Source organism: Lissotriton vulgaris, chromosome 4_1 (genome assembly GCF_964263255.1).
Source record: "Lissotriton vulgaris chromosome 4_1, aLisVul1.2, whole genome shotgun sequence".
Taxonomy (NCBI): Eukaryota; Metazoa; Chordata; class Amphibia; order Caudata; family Salamandridae; genus Lissotriton; species Lissotriton vulgaris.
The window spans coordinates 1,431,221,779-1,431,242,541 of NC_141691.1; the positions used below are offsets into that span (position 1 = coordinate 1,431,221,779).

The 20,763-nt window shown below is 41.0% G+C and overlaps 1 protein-coding gene across 2 annotated transcripts in view; it reads right to left on the reverse strand.

Moving 5' to 3' along the window:
- Window positions 1-20,763, reverse strand: part of CDH2 (cadherin 2) — a 321,968-nt gene that overhangs the window by 15,902 nt on the left and 285,303 nt on the right. For both annotated transcript variants that reach the window (XM_086965671.1, XM_086965672.1), the window contains 5 exons: window positions 12,613-12,755; window positions 11,545-11,778; window positions 7,762-7,995; window positions 3,183-3,322; window positions 507-671 (listed from right to left, as the gene is read on the reverse strand). In XM_086965671.1, coding sequence (XP_086821797.1) covers window positions 507-671; window positions 3,183-3,322; window positions 7,762-7,995; window positions 11,545-11,778; window positions 12,613-12,755 — 916 coding nt within the window. The remainder of the gene's footprint in view (window positions 1-506; window positions 672-3,182; window positions 3,323-7,761; window positions 7,996-11,544; window positions 11,779-12,612; window positions 12,756-20,763) is intronic.

Consider the following 20,763-nt stretch of genomic DNA (forward strand, 5'->3'; position numbering starts at 1 on the left):
TTTAAGATTTAAAATCGGTTATCACAACACCAGTTCCTAACCCAGCAGTCACAATATGTAGGACATTAAACTTTTGAATGCTAAGCCTTGCCAACATGTTTTTTAAATGGATTATGAAGGTCTGGCAAATTTCATGCAGACTCGAACAGCTCTAAAATTAGCAGCTAATCAAAAAATCTATTTCCTGTGGAAAGTACAACTTAACCATAACCATAGATTTTCTCCCTCTTTCCAATCGAAAAAACCTGCGTCACTCTGGGTCGACGTTTCTTTCAAACACTCCTGTATCAAATTTGTGTACCAGCCATCACTAATCCATCGCACATGGTGTACAAAGGTACGGACACTGTGACAAAGTCACATATGTTTCTGCTTTACATTCATGCTCAACATTGTATATGATACTATTACAAATGTACCAAGCTCAAGAAAATTAAATCCCATATTAAAACCCAAACCTGTTAAAGAAAGGAAAGCTTGTCACTCGTAAGGTTAATAACAATTACCTCATTAATGAAGTCCCCAATATCACCAGGATGAGGGGCCGCTGATCTGACGGGATACTGGGGCTCTGCATGGATTGGTCTTTCGTCCATCCGGCGGATTCCAACAGGTTTGATGGTGTCAGGTTCCAGAGTATCAGGCTGCTGAAGCTGGCTCAAGTCATAGTCCTAAAAAGTCGAATTACACATAAGGTTATTCTAAGGGACACTGCCAAAGGCCCTCATTTCAGAGCTCCAGTTCTATAGCTCTGACCAGAAACTGCTTCTTTTCCTTGGAAGCCCATTTAGGATTCCCCACAATCACATCATTATCAGTGGCAACTCTAGAAACATTTTTACAAAACATCCAACAATGGGACTATGCTTCAAAGGGTCCATGTAGTGTGGTAAATAATTTACAGTATGTATCATCTAAAAACTCTTGTAAAGTGCGATACTTTAATAAAACGTATAAAAATGCAATACATGGAAGTCATTTACAGTTTTTAGTGAACTGGAAACTGCTGTCTTGTGATGCACATGCTATGAGTTCCAATAAAAATAAATATATTATAGGCCCTTCCCTCTTCTATCCATCCACTATCCTTTTCAATCCAACTAACAGACTAACATGTTCAGCGCTCAAATTAATTTCATGTTTCCCTACACTAATTCCCCACAAATCTTGTTTCGGTTCCGGAGTAGCATTCTACCCGCTGAAAAGCACTGTGACACCTCATCAGTATAAATACAAACCCTTCCCTCTTTTATCCCTCCACTATTCTTTTTCAATCAAAATAATAGACTCATATATCCTCCGTTCAAATTAATTTAATATCTCCCTATATTAATTCACAACTAATAATTTTTGGGTTCCGGAGAAGCATGCTTCTCGCCGAAAAAGCGCCTTGACGCCTCGGCTGGGGTACTAAGCGCTAAATAATTACAATTACAAATAGCAGTTGCTTTGTTAACTATGAGCAGTGCCATTCAGAATGTTTGCGAGAGCATGTGCAAGTAAACAATTCTCTCTCTAGTGGCCGCCTACTTGTTACTGCAGAAGAACTATATGAAAATTAGAGCATTGGTTTAAAAATGGAGTCTGAGGGTACTTAAAATAAATGTTGCGAACTCAAATCACCAAGTTTTTTGCCATGGGCAGGTATCACTTCACCTGGACATTCAGGTAGTAAAGCAGAAGTGGGACACATCAGAGAAAAATATTTGTGGATTAAGCTTAGAACGATGACTCGTGAGATGGCTATCTGGCTCTGAATGCCCGGAAACACACAAACATGTCATTATCTGAGATATATGAAGTTTTATAGTCTGATGTTAAGTCTAATTCTGTATTTAAGGATCTCACTGCCTAGTTTGGCAGCACAGGACACGACAGCAAAAAATGGCATTCGCTTTCCCAAGATGCAAAGGTTTTTTGGCTTAGGGGAGGGGGCGTTGTGGCAGGGAAGAAAAGGTTTTTGCGTACAGAGCTTATGGGAGGCATCCTAATCAGATGTATATAAGTACAAACGTATTATTTGTCCCCATTGCAATCACGGCATATTCATGCTTTCAACCCGACTCAGCGTGTGTCAAATGTGAAGCCGTATTTGTATACAATCCGACATGAGGTATTTAAAGCACAATGCTTTCACCAGCAGCTCCTGCCGGGCGGAACTCATTTTAACATTAAGACGTAAAAATGTTTAGTTTAAAAGTGCTTAAACTGGCCGCCAAATGTGTAAAATAAGGAAGGAGCAAACTGTGAAAGGAAAACGCTTTTAGATGTGGCATTCATGCTTCACGCTGGCAGGTTATTACTTGTTGCTCTGCTCCTTCAGTTGCCATTGGCGCAGCTGTTTGCTTTTTGCTCGCCCGAGTCAAAAGTCGAGGTTGTGGATTCTGCAAAGCTCCGGAGGGACTCTACACTTTATTCTTCAGGCTGTTCTGCATGAAGACGCCCCCTGTTCTTGTTACCAACGTATTGGCATTGAACAGTCACGGTCGAGCAGCACGTGCCCGCAAAGGTCCATGTCTGTGCCTGACCGGCATGCACCAGCGCTTGATTTGTTAAACAGTAAGTGCCAGGGCCATTATCAGAAGGCCACTGCAGCCAACACCACCCATTGCTCCTGCTAGCGCTACCAATGACAGTACCAAACCAGTTACAAACCATCACACTCCTACAAGTGTGACTGTTCAGACTATTCCAGGGCCCCAAAGCTATAAGATTAGCAGGGAAGGCCAGTATTAGTCATTCTAACGTATATTTGAATTAGTAAACAACTGTGTTGTGCTCATTCTAAATCAGACAAACAGCCCACCATATGGCAGACTATCATAAGTGCCGGTGCTAAGCACCGGAAACCACTGGCTCAAATTAAGCACTGGCATGCACAGTGGCCTGGAATAGTTGGCAATCTAGACCGAGTGTTTCACTCTCTATCCCAGGACCAGAATTGATGCCCCCTGAACGGTAGATGCTAAACCTCTCTGCCATACCTTATTACAGTAGGAACGTAAAGCCGCGAATAAGGCATTAACATGCGCCACAAGGGCTTCTGGCCATGGACACTGAAAGACCTGTGCAAGAAACGGACTTTCACGGCCAGCTCTGTATTTTACACTCTTTCACTCGCTTCCTCATATTCATAAAAAACAAAGGTTTTTCACTTTGAGGGAGCAAAAGATATTACTTGCCTGATCCTCTTCTCCACCTCCCTCTTCGTCATACTTCAGAATGTTATCCCTTACGTCGTCCTCAGGGTCAATGAGCAGCTGCTTGGCTTGTCGCTCCTTGTCGCGGCGTTTCATCCACACTACAAACATCAACACCAGGACTAGCGGAGATAGGAAGGAAACAAACCATTTTTGAATAACCAAACTTAAAAAAATGCATAGGTTGTAGAGGAGAAAAATACAAGTATATATGAAATAACTATTGAAGGAAAATATGTGCCAAAGATAGATTTTTATTAGTGAGGTATTCTTATAAATGAAGGAACTCATCATTTGGTAAATGTTGACACTAGCCTGACAATCACATAGTCGTGTGGAGAATATGATTAACACTTACCTCAAGAATTACAACAACATATTTGTATCAAGATTTTTAATATTCTTTTTTTCTGTAAATTTAAAATAAAACTTTGCTTCACCGTTTATTGAAGCCTGTATCGCCACACAAAGACTCAGTTAAGTCAGCACACACATTTTCACCACATGTGACAGTGTGTGACAGGATGCAAGCCTCTAAAGAGCAGGGAATCAGTTCATACAACATTTTTCATTGGCACTGTTCCATGTCCTTGGTTGTGAGTAAGGCTGCATTTTGTGCAAACACCATTTTTCACATTATTATGAAAGCAGTTTTGTGGAGGTGGTAATATGTGAAATGTGTTTTGTTGTATTTAGTTACAGTGATTTGTTGTTTTTAATGCTGCATTACTGCAATGTGTCACTGAGTTGTACAGTGGTTGTTGTGTTGCGTTTTGTTTTGATGTCTTGTGCACCATGTATGAATGATGTTATTTTGCTTTGTGTTCTGTAATGACGTTAGGGATGCCAACACAGACTGATGCATTTCCAGCCAAAAGCAATACTCTCCTTCAAGGAATTATGACAAACAACCCTTTAAAGCATTCTACGGCGATGAAATAATACTGCTTCAACTGTTTAACCCCTTCAGCGCTGCGTGAATTGTCGCGCTGTGCGGGTTTTTATTGAGTGGGTGGGTTTCGAACGGCCGGGGGCCGTCGTCAGCACACGCCACCGTGACGTTGGACAGCCGGGTGCCGTCCGAGGCACACAAGGGGTTAAGACCCCAGTTAGCCCAAAATTGTGGTAAAGACCATGACTTAAATTATTTTACGTCTTTAATTTAAAGGCAAAGGAATATTTAGAGTCAATGCGGCTTGTGGACTAGCTGGCAATGGAGAATTCAGAAAGTTACTGAAGTTGCAACAGAGTTGCTGCATAGGGTGGCCCGGATCTTGCCAAGCAGTTTTAGGAAAAAGAAGCGAAGACAAAGCTGCATCTAATGTTTTCTGTAAAGGGCATGGAGAACTTCATGCTAAATCAAAGCAAGCACCAATTAGATTTACAGTGACGGACGGGAATCCCAATGCAACTATATGAATTTCAGAATCACCAGAAGGGAACTCTTTGGCAGGCTGGTTCCAATTCCACAAGATCAAGGACATCAGTCCCTACATTTTTTTACCAGGCAATAAAAAAATCAGGTTGCCTTCCCATCTCTACTAATTTTGAAAAATATTCACTTCTGTGAAGAAATTTGTGGAAGGAGACACTCAGCCACATATGGTGGAAGGGAATATGTATGATGAAAAGAGAGAAAAACTTGGAAGCACATACATTCACAATATATTGAACGAACGTTCAGGAGAAAAGGTCAGACACCTGAATTTGAGGTTTCTAATTTTGTATGTTTTTCTTGTAGTGTGCTAAAGTGAAAAAAAAAAAATATATATATATATATATATATATATATATATATCCTATAACTGACCTATTAGATCTGTATTACGTAATGTGCCACGGGTGCACAAGGGGCTTGTGCATCAGCTTTCTCCACTTTTGGGGTACTTTGATGTTACAGAATACAGATAGAATTGGCAAACAAGTAGCGCCATTGCTGTCCTAAAGGGGTGTTCCCTCATTTGCATGGAGGCATGGCCATAAGAAAATATGGAAAACAAGTTTGCCTCCGTGCATGTGCTGTATTATCTATATTGGCGTAGTGGCAAAGTAGCCGTCAGGAGAAACACTGGCTGTGTACCACAAAGAGTTGGTGCACAGTCAGTATGCCCCCTGGAGCTGGGAAAGAGGGTCCAATGAACCACACCCAGACATCCCCTTACAGGCAGTTGCTGTCACTCACTGCACTCATTTTCAGGGGTATATCTGCCCCCTTTGAAAGTGCAGGACGTGTGTCACCTGCGCTGTGAAAAGTGGAAAAGCTACTTTAATTTGCTGGTCCACTTTCCACTAATGTGCAGCCCCCAGGGCAGCACACATTCATGACTACCCGGGGGCAGCATGTTATTAGTAATAGAGTGCAATGTCCTTGTTTGCACCTAGTGCACCTCACTAAAGGTGTGCCATAGCACAACCAAGGACATTGTTAACTTACTGTAATATGGCTGCTAAAGCAAGCATATGCAAAACTGCAGATATCAAAGACTGATGCAATGCTGACAGAGGAATGTTATCCTTTGTTGAAAGCTATTTTTAATCAAACTGAAGCCATGTTCTCTTTTATTTTTCCGGTGTTGGTGGCCTTTTGTCATGATAAGGAGTAGTATTTGCAAGTGACAACCCTTCCAATTTAGTAAATCGCCTCCTTTTGGCCGGCAGCCAAAGGCTAGCTTTTACTATGGACTACATGTGGTTCAATTGTGAGGAAGTGTTTTAATAATATCAAGAAAATAATACAGTTTATGAAAATGTGCAAAATGAACGTGTAGGCTTTAATGAAAATCATAATACTTTTAAATGCACAAATTGTAGAAGGCAACTGTATTTACTTGTACTAGTCCTCAAATGGCTGAAGCAACACTGCCTGACAAGCTGAAATTACTAGAAAATGCTTAATGTGCATAAAATGTATATTTGTTTACTTTTCCATGGACATGTTTTTCATAATGAATAATAGCTGCTTATATGTTTTCATTTAATTATGTAAGTATTTCTTACTACACAATGATTGCTGCCAACAAATAAATACATTTTTTTTAATTAGAAGGACAGGCATGAAAGTCCCTCATTGGAAAGAAGTTTTAAGCAAGAAAATGTATTATGAGTAGACAAGATGCTAAGAAATAAGCGATATTGAAAGCTGCCATGGAGGGCCATTGGGTTTCTGTGAGAAGGTGGGAGGTGATCAAGTTACCATAAGAGGATCAAAATATGATTGGCTGGCTGAAGAAAGAAGAAAACCACAAGTTGCAACATTGATAAAATGTGTTGTCTATAAATGTGCATGTTCCTAGACCAGATGCAGACACTTTGTACCCAAACTTATTGCCCGAGACTTTATCCATTTACTTTCCCCAGTTCACGCTGCTTTTAGACTCTACTGAGTTTCTTGAACCTCTCTTTATGAGAAGTTCTGCTTTGATCTATTCTTGATTTATTGAGCCATTTTTTAATCCTAAAGCTTTATACTTAAGTTCTCACTCTCTCGAACTGGAACATTTATGGGTTCGGACTGACACCTTTTCTTTCTCATTCCTAGAACAGGAATTCTTTCCTTTATGGTAAGCGCTTCATGCATTATTATGATTTTTACTGACTAAAACTGATTTTCGATTTCTATTCACATTTGATGATTGAGATTAATACAATTTAATTTGTGACTTTAATAAAGATAAATTGCTAAAAGATTGGATAAATAAAACCCTTCAATTCATAACACACTCTCATTATTGACTGAAAATAGATTATTGACTGTGATTATAATTTGTGAGGTACAGCTCATGATCTTCTCTAAAACAGCAGAGATCTATTGGCCCTCAAACAGAGCTACGGCTGTTGACCCTGATGCTGGTAAACTGAGATTTTAATTGAAAAATAATCCCACCGCTCACCCAACAGCATCTACTTCACCAAGCCATCTGATAGCCAGTAGTTGCCTGTCCACTCTTTTGATGTTGGTGCGGAGATTCAGCTGGCCTTTTTTTCAGCTCTTTCAACTTGATTATCTAAAGTTAATGTGTCTCAAGACTTAAGTGCCGTTAAATCGCCTGCTCTCATTTTATGTTTTTTCTGCCACAGTCTTATCAATGAATCATGATTACTTAAAATAGGCTTCCAGAGACAGCAGAGATCCTTTAAATGTCTAGCCACTTTGTTTCATGTGTGCATGGATATTACTGGTGTCGCAGGCATTATAAGGCGAGTGCTTGGCCCTCTTCACCTAATATTACATCCAATTATCCCTGGATTTGGTGAAAAGAACTTTCATCCACACAGGTTAAAGAACTTGTTTTGGAAGTATACACTGTTGCAGTATGTGAGGGGAGAGGAAAGAATAGCGCAGAAAAAGAGTTGTGCTGGATGCTAATTGTACCAGTGAAAATGAGCAAGACATCTGATGAGGTGGGGTTAGTTTGCCAGGTTTATGTCAGTGGTTTAAAGGAGAAATTATACCTATATTGATATAATTAGTGGTGATGCACACAAATTGGTTGTGAGGGAACATTGTTCAGCACAAAGAAAAGCACTAAAGAGAAAACATTAAAATAATGGGAATACTTACTTAGAAGGATGATAATGCAGAGTAGGATCGCAATAATGGCACCAGTTCCCAAGCCCGCACCTACAATTGGGGCCACCCCGCTGCAGTCGCCATTGGTGTCACAAGAGCAGACCTTGACTCTGAGGACGGAAGTGTTGGACATGGGAGGATTTCCAGAATCGGTGATAATGATCTCAACTTTGTAAAGGCCGCTCTCCAGGGATCCGCTCTTCAGAACGAGCTGAGCATGGTCACCTAGGAAGGAAGACAACAAGTGAGGGGTTCAGAGGCAAATCATACTTGTGCTGCAGGTTTCAATGGGCAGAGGTAGAGAAATAGAAAGACCAAACCACTGCTCATAGTGAAAATAGCCATAACTTCCATCTTACCTCATGACACTGCAGTCTGAACTTGATTTTCAAATAAAAAATGATGTAGATTGTTTCCCTAACAAAACATATTTCACAATCATCTTTTATCCCATAACCTTAGCTAATACGTATACTTATGAGAGTTGTTTGCAGAGTCCTACAAAGGTTATGTTCTAATTGGTATGTCATAAAGGAAACAGATGTCTATTTGTGTAATGTTTTTTGAAAATGTCCAGGAGGGTGCATATTCAATGACAGAAGTATATTTTAGTAGGTAGGAGCTCCCCAAATGAAATACTCCATTTCAAATTTGTTGGGTGGTGACTATCAGCATGCAGTATGCTACTGCCCGCAGTTTCTTTTCTGTATAGTTTGTTGTCAATTGTCCATTTACTAATGTGAGACAGGTGTCAAGGTATTCTATGCTCGTGGCACTGATTTTATGACTAAAGGTGAGATTCAAGTTTTTGAGATTGTAATGAATTCACAAATCCAATAGCTAGCTTCTCATCACCATCCCATATGATAAATCAATTGTCTATGTATCTTATCCAAATTATGATATGCGGCGTGTATCTCTCATGTCCCTATGTCCAGACCTCAATGACATTGATTTTTGTGAAATACTTAGTCAAGTTTATTGTGTTTCTTATAATTACAGCAGTATTACTGAGGTCAAATGATTTGTCATGGCTTGATTCTTGATATAACATAGTCATGTTTTATGTATTTTAAGTTTGGTGATTGGCAAACGCTATTTATTTTCTTAAGTTGATGGAATCCACCCTTGAGGGCGGAAAGGCCAACCCTTTGGGATTAAGAGCCGGTTTCGACTGGCGACGGGCTCCTTGAGCCTTTCAGAAGTCATTCAGAATGACAAGCCGGTTTAGTTTCTGACGGTCAGCATTACAATGCAGTGGGCAGAAACTAAACTATGGCCCCAATTACAATGCACATTGTAATTGCCCCCTTAACCTTTGTTTTTTTGGGGAAATATATATACATACATCTTCAAGGTAAGTAGTCAGTAGCAGTAAATTCCATTTACTTCACAATTTTGGGTGGTCTATATTTTTGCTACAATATTCTCTTTACTGCAATATTTCTATAATTGATATGTTTGATACACAACCGTCTGTTGCATATGTCGAAAATCTCTCAAATTCAGTTTTCCTATAGAAATAGTCCCAGTTTAAATAAACAAAGAATATCTAATTTAGAAGGACAGTGGGTGCAGGGAACCCCCACTCTGCCACCGTTGCTGCACAGGCATACACTTTGAACTACATGCTTGTACAGCACAGTGCCTGTTATATTTTCACAAAGCAGCTGTCTCACAGTACTTCCCCGCAATAAACCTGGCAAGAGTTCCTCACAGTGGAGTCAGAGATTCCTCAGCCTGTTATGTTATGTTATGTTAATAAAATGTATAAAAGCGCACGGTTACCAAATGGTGTCTTGGCACTAAAGACCACATTAAACCAGCTGTGCACCTAGCCCCGGAACTGCCATGTTTAAAAAAATTGTAGGAGCGAGGCTGTATTTAGTGTAAGGCGCTAGCAGGGCTTAATGCAGTCCGTCTAACTTTGGCAGAGGGCTAAAGACCACAATCGGTGAGACCCTCCACTGACCCCCCTTGCCCCCCAAATCAGCACCAGTGATGGCTCAATGTTTTGCGACACACTTAGAAATCAACACATCAGCTGCTTCCACATTTCTGTTTTTTAATGCCATGGCTGTGTGGAACTACAGAAGATGGTACAGCTCATTATTTGCGCTCCCAATTCAACTTTAGTCAATTTCCCAGAATGCTAATTCTACAGCCCAGTGTCATTTTTAAAACATATTGTTCTTGCCGACCTTCTAATCAAAAAACTTGATCTGACCGAATGCCCTCTCTCTTAAAAGAACTTAAGGCTGTGTTATCTCCAACTCTCAATAATACTTCCTATAACATACCTGGTGGCAAACACTTTCTTCCCGGTGTCAACTGACTGTATCAATCCCGAATTCCACTATCAAATTCGTTGGGTGAGTGTTGTGGGTTCAAGTGGGAAGGTACTCTCTTGAGTTTGCAGTGAGCATTGGGGGGACGGCTGATTATTAGTTAACAGGGAGTGGCAATTGACTGCCTCTACACTTGCACACTGAAGTGAAGGTGTCTTAGCTGACGCTTAGTCATTAATAACCTCTAAGCACTCCTTGTCATTGACCAAGGATTTGTAGACAGAAACTGCATTGGATACACTATTGTGTTGTTACTCCCACTTCTTCCATTTCAGTGACCTTCTAACATGGAGAAATGTCCATGTTCTACTGCTAATTTGATTTTTTATACTTCCCATGTCAAAAAAGTAAGGCTTACCACCAACGTAAACTATATGCAACCTCACCGGTTGTATGTTAGATTAGTGAGCATAGAAGAACAAGAGGGGCTTCACTTGAGATTATAAATGAGCAGAAGAAGTAGCTGCACTGTATTGTGCAGGGAAGGTAATATCAGTAGGGGTACAGTTTCCAAACAGATATCTGCATTGTAAACTTTCTTTTCTACTTATTTCGCCGCACACACAAATTAGTATTATGCGAGTCAAAAACAGAGATGCAAGCCTTTTGATATACCTGCACCTTTCAATCATCGACCATCAGTCTACAGTTAAACCCTCTCAGTTTTCACCAATTGCAAATGCCCGTGTGGCATCTCTGATTATGGCGCTCCCATCCTGCCTTTTCTATCCTTCCTCCACTCAGCTCTATATTCTGTCTATCACACAGTGGGTGGCACTATGCTCTTCCAACTAGATATGGTAATGGATTCAGGGACCAGGCTTATACATTGAGCATCTGATAGAGCCATGAAGCAGTATTCTAACATTGTTCTGATAGATGCTTTAACACTAGTGCCCCACCACAGTGCAAGAGATGACAGGTGCGGCCGGATCATACGCGCAAAGGTACAACCTAAGTCAGGGTCTCATAATCTCAAGGTATCCATCATTTATCTGCGTTTAAAACATAGATTGAGTGATATCTGCACCAGATTTCTGTTTGTGGTTGCATTTCTCCATCCAGACATTCTAAGACAACTGAAGAGCATGGAAATGTTGACCAGAATTGAATATTAAGAAGCAGTTAGCAAATAGCATATAGCTAAAGGACCATGTGTGCTGGTTTGTAAAACAAAACAACCGCTATTTTACATTAGTTCCATAAATGCTTGAAAAAAATCGAATATTCATCCTTTGAGGAAGTTCAATCATGCTTTCATTGAATGAATGTAGTTTTATAAAACTATTTTGCCCCCTAATGTGTTCAGAATATCTTTCGGGTACAATGCCAGTTTTAAGCGTCATACTAACAAAATCATGTTTTATATTTTGCATATTATAAATGTACTGTTGATGGTTAATTAGAGAAATGGTCTTAAGTTTACCACTGAGACGTGTAATTGTCCAGTTCTTCCTAATGTCCGTAGGCCGGTAGGGGAGCTCAAAGGCAAAGGGCCCAGCATTGGGGTTGATGTCAGCATCCAGCGCAGTGATGTTGATGGCATTGGGGTTTGGTCTTTCACAAATCTCAGCCTCTTGTGGGTACACTTCGGGAGCGTTATCATTTATGTCAAGTAAGAATATCTGCAGCGTGCCTGTTCCGCTCATCGGAGGAATACCTGGAAGAAATGTTAGAGAAACAACAAATTAACACCTGAAAGCAATGTGTTGTAGTAGATTCTGTACTTGTGTGTGTTTTCCAATAGGTGCTTGGACTGAAACACAGTACGCATGGAGTGGGTGCCTAATAATATTGCACGGCAGCGTATGCACAGTGCTTCATATGTCTTTATGAGCCTGTGACTTTAATTGGTTTCCTTGCTGCGTTTTTGGAGTATGATCTTAACGGATATTGGATGTAACATGTCCATGGTGGGAGATGTTGGGTAAGATGTGAGTAACGTCATGTGCATAAGCATAGCATGTTAAGTGTTATGGAGAGTGTGGGAAACAACAGATTTGCCCATGCGTACTTACTAAGTTGCATAGCTCATCTTCTACGTAATACAAGTAAAGAATTTCAAGCTAAAATAAATTACAATGCAGCCACTCAGAAGAAACTGCGGTATTGCCATATGGAAAATGGGTGCCATCATTTTCTGACAAAGTGCAATGGAATTTAGACCCGATTTCCAATTCAATTGAGGGATTTATAATAACATTGTAAATGGCAGACTGACCCTCAACCCCAACAGCAGATACTCTCTCTGTAACCCTAACTACAGCGGGCTGTAGAGGCAGATATTAATGCAGTTATTATGTAAGATATCTCACAGCGCACCCTATTCTGAGACAAGAAATGTGAGGAGAAAGAGACGCTTGTCATAATTCAAGTTAGATGAGAGTGTTATTCCTAAAGAGTTTAGTTTGCAAATTAGCAACAGACTAATTAACACATAAATAGACTTCACAATTTTAAAATTCAAGCAAATAACTCAATATTTAGGACATACCGTTGTCAGTAGCCAGAAATGTTGCATTGTACATGTTGTTTTTCACATACAACGACTCTCTGTCCAAAACAGCCATGGTTGTGATCACTCCAGTCGCTGGATCAATTTTAAACCAGTTCCCAGGGTCTGAAAGTTTGGAGTATCTAGAAAAGGGCAGACAGAATGTAAGATACATCTGAGATTCTCCATGTTAAAAGCATACCTCGAGGATGAATCACACAATCTCTGTTTCACAGCGCTACAAAAGAACCATTCTTTTATTGTCTGGCTCTCGTTCTACTCGTGAACTTACAAAGATTGTCTTAAGCTTGTCAGGAAAGTGGCTTCTGTGACTTAAATGTCAAGGTTTAACGCACCTAACAAGGAACATTTGAAAAGTTTCTATTTTCACTCACCCATTCTCTTCTTGAGGACAAAGAGGTGTGGTTCAAAATTAGATTTGAATCTTTAAAAAGAGACCTGGCTACATTTACACAGCAACCATGGAAGCAAAGTGCAAAGTTAAGACTGGTGCGAAAGCGAGAAGTGTGACTGATTCAAGAATATTTGTGTAAGAAAATTCTGAGATGCTCTTGTACAAGTACATACCTATCAACAGTTCAGAGTAGCTTGAAGTGTGAGAGCCAGGCCACCATGCCATTTACCCCAATACAAATACAGGAAGTGACATCATATGACATTTGACCCAATGACATCAGATCCCTATATGCCTAAATATGTTAATTGTAAATATCTGAAACCCCCTATAATGCCCAAGCTTCAGTACAATCCATATATCTACCTAGTGAGTGGTAAATATCTGAAACCCAACAGTTTTCCCAATAATGGAAAATGTTGCATTTTAAAACCTCAAAGGGAGCGATACATAATGAAGTTTAGGCCTAGTGTAATGAGCTGACAACTTTGGCACCAACTGATCTGGGTCTGAATGCCAAATGTGTATGCTTAAATAGCTAAAGGTAAATATCAGAAATGCTGCTCCTCTCCTCACCTTTTCTCATGTTTTGAAGTTCTGTGCAGAAAGACAGAGTAAATCCTTGTCAGAGATGCCTCCTATTGAGATCTCTATTGTGTTTCTGGATTTACCAATATATATGCCACTGGCCACTGGTCCACAGTAGCGGGTAAAAGGGAAAGGATTTGCAGGTGGGTTTGTGAAATAGGAGAAAAGCCTCTGCCACCCAAAAAAAAAGATGGCGAAGTATGTTTATGTGCATATTGGTGCAGTTTGCTTGAGGACTGGGTGGGACATGACCTGGAGAAATAGCACCGCATCCCCAGTTCGCAATTGGGACATTTGTTTTCACTTTTTTTAACAAACAAATGAGCGCCAGGTTTAGACTGCAGCGCTGTTACTATTACTTTTTGATTTTCATTTTTTTTTCATGTGCTAGTATTAAAAAACACATCACAACTTCGTCCTGGCCACGTTGTTAGAATGTTCTAGTACAGAGGGGATAGAGAATTCAACTGTAATTTCTATGTACCAATTCAATAACTGTACTACAAACTGAAGAAATTAAAAGGCACACTACCCTACACACACTACAAACTCTAATCTATGGCTTTTTTGTACTTTTTTTTGGTCAAATAATCTATGGCTTTTTTGTACTTTTAACTCCTTTATCGAGATTAACGAATGTCACGTTCAATGTATTAATACGGAGATCACAATAAGGTCTGATTTCTTTCCTCAAATGTAAAACTAAACGAAAATTATTTAATAAATGATAGCCCATTCAATTCTCTACTGTATGAATCTAGATTTCACCTGGACAGTAAACTTATCAACCAATAAGTCGTTTTGACTTACTGGTGTATATACTATAGAACGTATAGCGATATGAAGGCCAAAGACACCTCGGCCGTGAAGTAATTTAAATGTTGTCTTAAAGTAGCTCTCTCTTTCCCTTGATCTTAAAGTGGTCTTCTCCACAGCATGTAGATTGTATGTAGATTTTAAATGTCACTGACCTACAAAAAAGTATTCATTGAAAAGCACTGGGAAATGGAATATTTAGGTTAATGTGCTTTACAAATGGGAGCAACATTTCCTGGGGAAAAAAATGAAATTCATTTCCAGACTACATTCATCCGAAGGGGGATGCACGTGCCGCACCTCCCCCACATGAAAGCGGATGAGATCTCGTGAGACAGCGGAAGCATGATCAGAGACACAACATGCCCTGTGATGCAGACTGGAGAGCAGACTGAGTGAGCTCCATGGCTGCTTCCAACTGACGGATTTAATGGTCTGCATTTCATCCTTGGAACCTCAAAAACACTGGACGATCCCAGACGCTGACAGTAGGAGACTTTTTTTTTGGAGTGCGCACTTTTAAAAGCTGTTATGAGCACCTCTGTAGCTTAACTCTCTAAATTACAATCTAACAAAATGATATTGTGCAAATGACGGATCATTTAAGAAAAAAAAAACTTGACATCTAATCTGAAAAGATTTTTCATAATCGCTCTTATTTGAAGGGAAATGGCAACCAAAAAATTGCCTCCACCCACCCACCAGGTCTTTTGTAGATGCGGTTCCAGGGATTTAAAAAAAAGAAAAGGGTTTCCATGGTAGTGTATAACTGCCAAGGTTTCAGATTGCTATGTGTGATATTTTCATAAAATCAGTGTAATTAGAAGAGACATGTCAACGACTATGAGTGACACTTTCTCAAAAGCAAAATGAAGCAATGAAGACGAGGGAAACATATACATATCAGAAATTGCACCCATTTGAGCAACGAGGAACTCTAAGAAGATCTTACAACTGCTGCAAAGTACCAGATACGGAAGGGCAATAACCGGACAGTGTGACTGCAGTTCACAGTAACAGAGGGCAGGCAGGCACTGCAGCTGCTCAAAAGATGATCTCATTGAGCTGACCATTCATGGCCACATGCTAGCCTAAAAAGCAAGTTTTCAGATTGCTTAAGTGTGAGATTTCCATGGTTTTAGTGTGCATATGCGTTACATTCGACTGCCCAATGTGTGACAAAATGTCACTAGTAGAAATAAGCAAAGAAGTCCATATTCAGAGCTAAATATCACAAATTAACACCTTTTGGCAATGAGAAGCACTAGCCTGACAATATTGTCCATTTTAACACCATTAATAGACAATTAGAAGTAGCCTGGCCCACCTAGAGAATGCTAACTACATTGACAAGATCAGAAACAGCCAGGGTCACCCAGTGTGTTGGAACCCTACACACATTCAGCAGATCTACTCCTGCTAAATACATCTACCTTCATCAGAGCCATTCCAGCCAACTGAAATTCATTCTAGTTCCACTCGTATTCATCATAACTAGTGTGGCCCTTCCCAGTCCATTCTAGACCATTTAACACTCAAATGAACCAGCCTGGCCCTGCCCAGTCCCATCTAGTAGCCCTTTACCAGTAAGATCCAGTCAGCACTGCCCCTGCATTCAAACACCATATCCATGTAACCCAGCCAGTGTAAGCCCTTTTTGCCCCAGATACAGCAACCAGACCCAGCCAATAGCCTTGCTACCTGGATGTTTTTTTATCTGCCTGACTAGCATTTTAATGTTCCAGCACAAAAATCACCCAAAGCTGGCATTTCCTCCTCTTATCAGTGCACATTTAAAACAGTGAACATGAGTAAAACACTTTAAAGTGTGTTGTAGAGCTGCTTTAATGGTGCGTGACTGATAAAGTAAAGTAATAAAAGGCAGAAAAGCAGTGTAAAAAATGAATATGGACTATTTGTATAAAGTCCTGTTTATTATGTCTAGGCTTTTTTAGAATCTTCAAAAATGAACAAAGTGCCGTTATTATTTCCTGGGAAAGGTGGCAGCGGTACTGGCCTATCCCTCGCCACCATATCCACTAGTAACAATTTGAAATAAAATATATCTTTGAGGCTGCTGTGGACATGACAAGATTTGATCTTTGGTGTACTGATGAGCGGAACAACCCTGCCCCTTTACATGCAGTTCCTGGCAGATGAGCCATTTGCAGCCACGGATACTCCTCATTGACCTAAAATACGCATCCTAATGGCGACTGGAACTACGCACAGCGAACGAACATGCAGGGAGCAAGAGATGGGCTGATGAACATGGACGGAGGGAGTCGCTTGCAACCCTACCTGAACTTTCATGCAGAGCGCTGTGGTCCAGGGGCGACCATGCCATCACTACAAGAGAAGTGCCAGCGCAGTGCTCTGTGTTCTCCACTGGCAGCACTGGACAGAGCGGCCACTGCCAGCATGCTTGCAACGCCATAGTAAAGCACTCTCTGGGGATGTCCCGGGGCGCATTAAGATGTGTGACTAATGCATTTTAGTGCAGTGATGCAGACCACAACACTAAAATGGGTTGGCCTAACACCTGATGCATGGTACTTGGCAGGGCTGGTAGTGGGGGATACTGCAGAGAGTGCACATTCGACTGCTTAGTCTCCTGCCCTAATGGCACCAGGCAGCTTGGAGTGTCTGTCCGAACAACAGTCTGGACAGAGCAGGGACGTGGTTGTGACAGTGGTAGCTAGTGTTTTCTATTGAATTGCTCCCTGCTCATCTCCTTTCTGGACACGGGCTAGGAGGAAAGATCTCTGGGAGGGGAAATGTGACTTGGACAGAAGAGTTGAGTCCATATTCTCAGTGGAAAAAGACCTGAAAACGTTATTCTGCGTTGCTATAGCAATTTAAAGCAAAATCCTTTTTGTAATATATGTTTATGTGTGCCATGGCAGTGAAAAAAAATGTGGCCCAATAGCTTTATATTTGGAGCAACTGTACTAATAAACACACACTCATACATTTCTTTCTGCAGTACAATGGTCAAATTTGAGTTTTTACCGCAGTACAGCAAAACTGACTTGAAAAAATATGTTATACTGCTTTGCAGATTGCATGCAAAAACTACTTTACACAGGGAAACCACTCATCTAATAGTCACAGGTTTCCTCAAGGTGATTTTAAAATGCAGCACAAATTTAACCTCTCACCCAGGTTTTGGCTGAATATCTTTTAATTGTATATAGCGGAGGCTGTCAGAACTTTGCCCAACCCCTTACATCCACTGCCCAGGTCTTTTGGCTCTGCACAATGGGGGTTCATGACCCACCTTTTTTCTTTTTACGTTTTTTATTTTAAATACTATAACGTTTTTGTGTAACTTTAAGAATTTCATGAAACTCATGACGTTTTACACACAATGTTGCTTTTTTTACAGGCATAGAATGGCTGTTACACAAATACGTTTTTTTATTAATTGTGATTTTATTGTGACAAACTCAACTTGTGTTGAGTTTTCTACTGCTATTTTCCACTGAGTGCCCCCCAGAACTTCCTTGGGATCAGGCACTTCTCATGGTATGTCCCACCTGCACCAGTGCTGTGGGAATAATTTTTTTCATAGTGCAAAAATTACAATTTTTGGAGAGAAAAAATCCCATTTATCATCCAATCCCATTTAAGAAAACAAAATCAAAAGTGATTGTCAAGGACTCAATTTCCTGAACCACGATTGTAAATGAGACATATTTACCAGGGTTGACCTTATAAAGCTCACTCAGCGCCGTTTTTAAAGCTTATATCTCAAAAACTATTGAATACATTTACACCAAACCAATGAAACCATACTTTCTGAGTAAAGTTCTATTTTCATTGCCAAGTTTGGTGTGCATACGTTCAGAGGCCTTGTCTGTAAGCGCAAGCAAAATTCCAAATGGAAGCATATGTGGGAAGCACAACTTTTTTTCAATCCCCTTTAACTTTTTCTCCCTGCACTCAGCACAATCTATCGATGGCAAGATCAGAGCTTGGAACAGATCGAGTGAAAAATTGGGACGGGGCTACCTATACAACTCCCCCTGAGCCATCACGCCCGATGCAAATCACACATGAGCCCTGCACTCTGACACAAATTCACACTTGAGACTTGCAGAATAGGGGCGAATTGTATAGGAACGTTGTCTACATAAGACTGGAAGATTATAAACGGACACAGATATTGCTACGCACTCTATATGTTTACATAATACTACATATGCTGTAGCTGCACATCCTCCGTCCCAGTCTACCCAAAAGAACCATCTACGTTCTCGCCAGTGGAACGTCTTTCAGATGCCACCACCAGTAAACACCTTACAGAGCCTCACAGGCAGGTAGGGTAGGCCATACCCAGACCTCCCACTCCCACTGGGAGAGGGAGTTGGGGTGCGTAATCCCAGATGAAACAATAAGTTTCACCTGCATTCAGACAAGCACAATATCTTCTAGCAGTAAGCTCCACATTATCCACCGTAACTTCTTACAGCAAACATATTACAGTCCGAAGAGGTTACATACATTTGGCCTAAAAGAAGATGGCGCCTGTAACTGGTGGAGTGCTCTAGAGGCGGGGTCCGTTCTGCGGTGTTTAAATACTGGGAAGTAGTACTTGCGGAACTATCCATCTTGGTTGAATGTGCTATATCAATCGATCCAGTCATGACATTGCTGGGATGGGAGAGGGAACTAGAAACCCCATACAAATGATTCCTCGCTTGGGCACTGGTACTGGCCAAGAGAAAGGTGGCATGTCACTGGGGTAGGGACAGGGCTCCTAAAATCAAGAAATAAATGGAAAAATTGGTGCATTTTAATGAGCAGCTCGAGCTCTATGTGAAATTTTGCTGGAGACCCAATGGCTTAGAGACAGCTGGGGACCCTGCTGGTCATACTTATAGCTCCACGCCATGGACCATGATACCAACCCACCAGAAACTCCTTGAGCTGGAATACAAACTGTAGGTACGGATATCACCTGTTCGTCCGTACTGCTGACTTTGTTCTGGATCTTTATTGCCTTTGACATGACAGAAGCAGCGTGGGTGGTTCCCTTCTATGGCCATCCCGCCACCTCGGGAGCCACCTTGGCGGTCAATTGCCTTCAGCTTAATTCTAGTAAACCTGTAATTCTTCTCTTAGGGAGAGATACCCACTGGTGGCGTCCTACGCTAGGACCACTCATGCAGCCCAAACCTGCAGTAAAGAATCTGGGTGTCTGGGTCGATAATTCTTTGTCCTTTGAAGCCCAGTCAAAATCGATGGTAGGCGTCTGCTTCAGACTCCTACGAGTTCTAAAACCTATTTTGGGATTCTTTGTCTCCCATAGTCGCCAGATGATTATCCAGTCCACTACACTCTCTAGGCTGGATTACTGCAGTGTGCTGTTTTTGGGTTCCAATAAGACAGTGATCAAAAGGCTTCAGATAGTCCAGACAGCCGCGGCACAGCTTCTATTCGGCCTTCCAAAGTTTTGGTCAATCTCTGGCTTCATCCACAGGCTGGACTGAGTCCCGGTAGACCTGAGAATAATCTTCAAGCCCCTATGCATTACTCATAAAATTCTCACCTGTCAGGGTCCCTCCATCCTAGCTAATTTGCTCCGTCCTTATGTCCCTCTCGAGCCTTGCGCTCTGCTAAGCTTCATTTAGCCTATGTTCCTCAGGAGAGAAGAGTGAGAGCAGGAGGGCACCACTTCACTGCAAAAGCTTCCACCCTCTGGAACACTTTGCCTTTGTCTATTTGGAGCATCCAGAATCACTGGGCCTTCAGAAGGGCCATGAAGACCTGGCTATTCTCTGTCTAACCTCATTTCCTCCACTGATCTCTTTTCCAAAACTAGCGCTGGGACACCCTATTGCTGGGGCAGCCATGCAATTTATAAACACATTAACATAACATAACGCTGTGTCCTCTTCCATATGCAAGTCACACTCATGGTTAATTCCTGCCACTGGGAGGTCGCCCAGAACCCTTCAAAACAATGTACGCCTTCATCCAGCTGTCTAATTACAGTCCTCTAGTTGACAAATATCTGACAACTTACCATCCAGTAAAATGTGCACCTGATCTGTATAATGTTTTTGGTTCCTCTCACTGATTTAGACTGTGCAAAATGATAATAAATCAATATTAAAAAGACAAAAAATGGCCCTACACAGAGCTGCATAAAATTTGGCAGGCCGGGCCCTAGCTAACTAAGCAAAGCAAAAGTCAAATTTGGTGCCTGATGACAAAGTTATAGACAAATCAAAGAATGTCTTTTCAATGAAAAGTGTGGCTGAACATTAGCTGCACAAAGGGTACTGTCCCTGACTTTAGGGAGATAACCTATTTCCATGCTATTA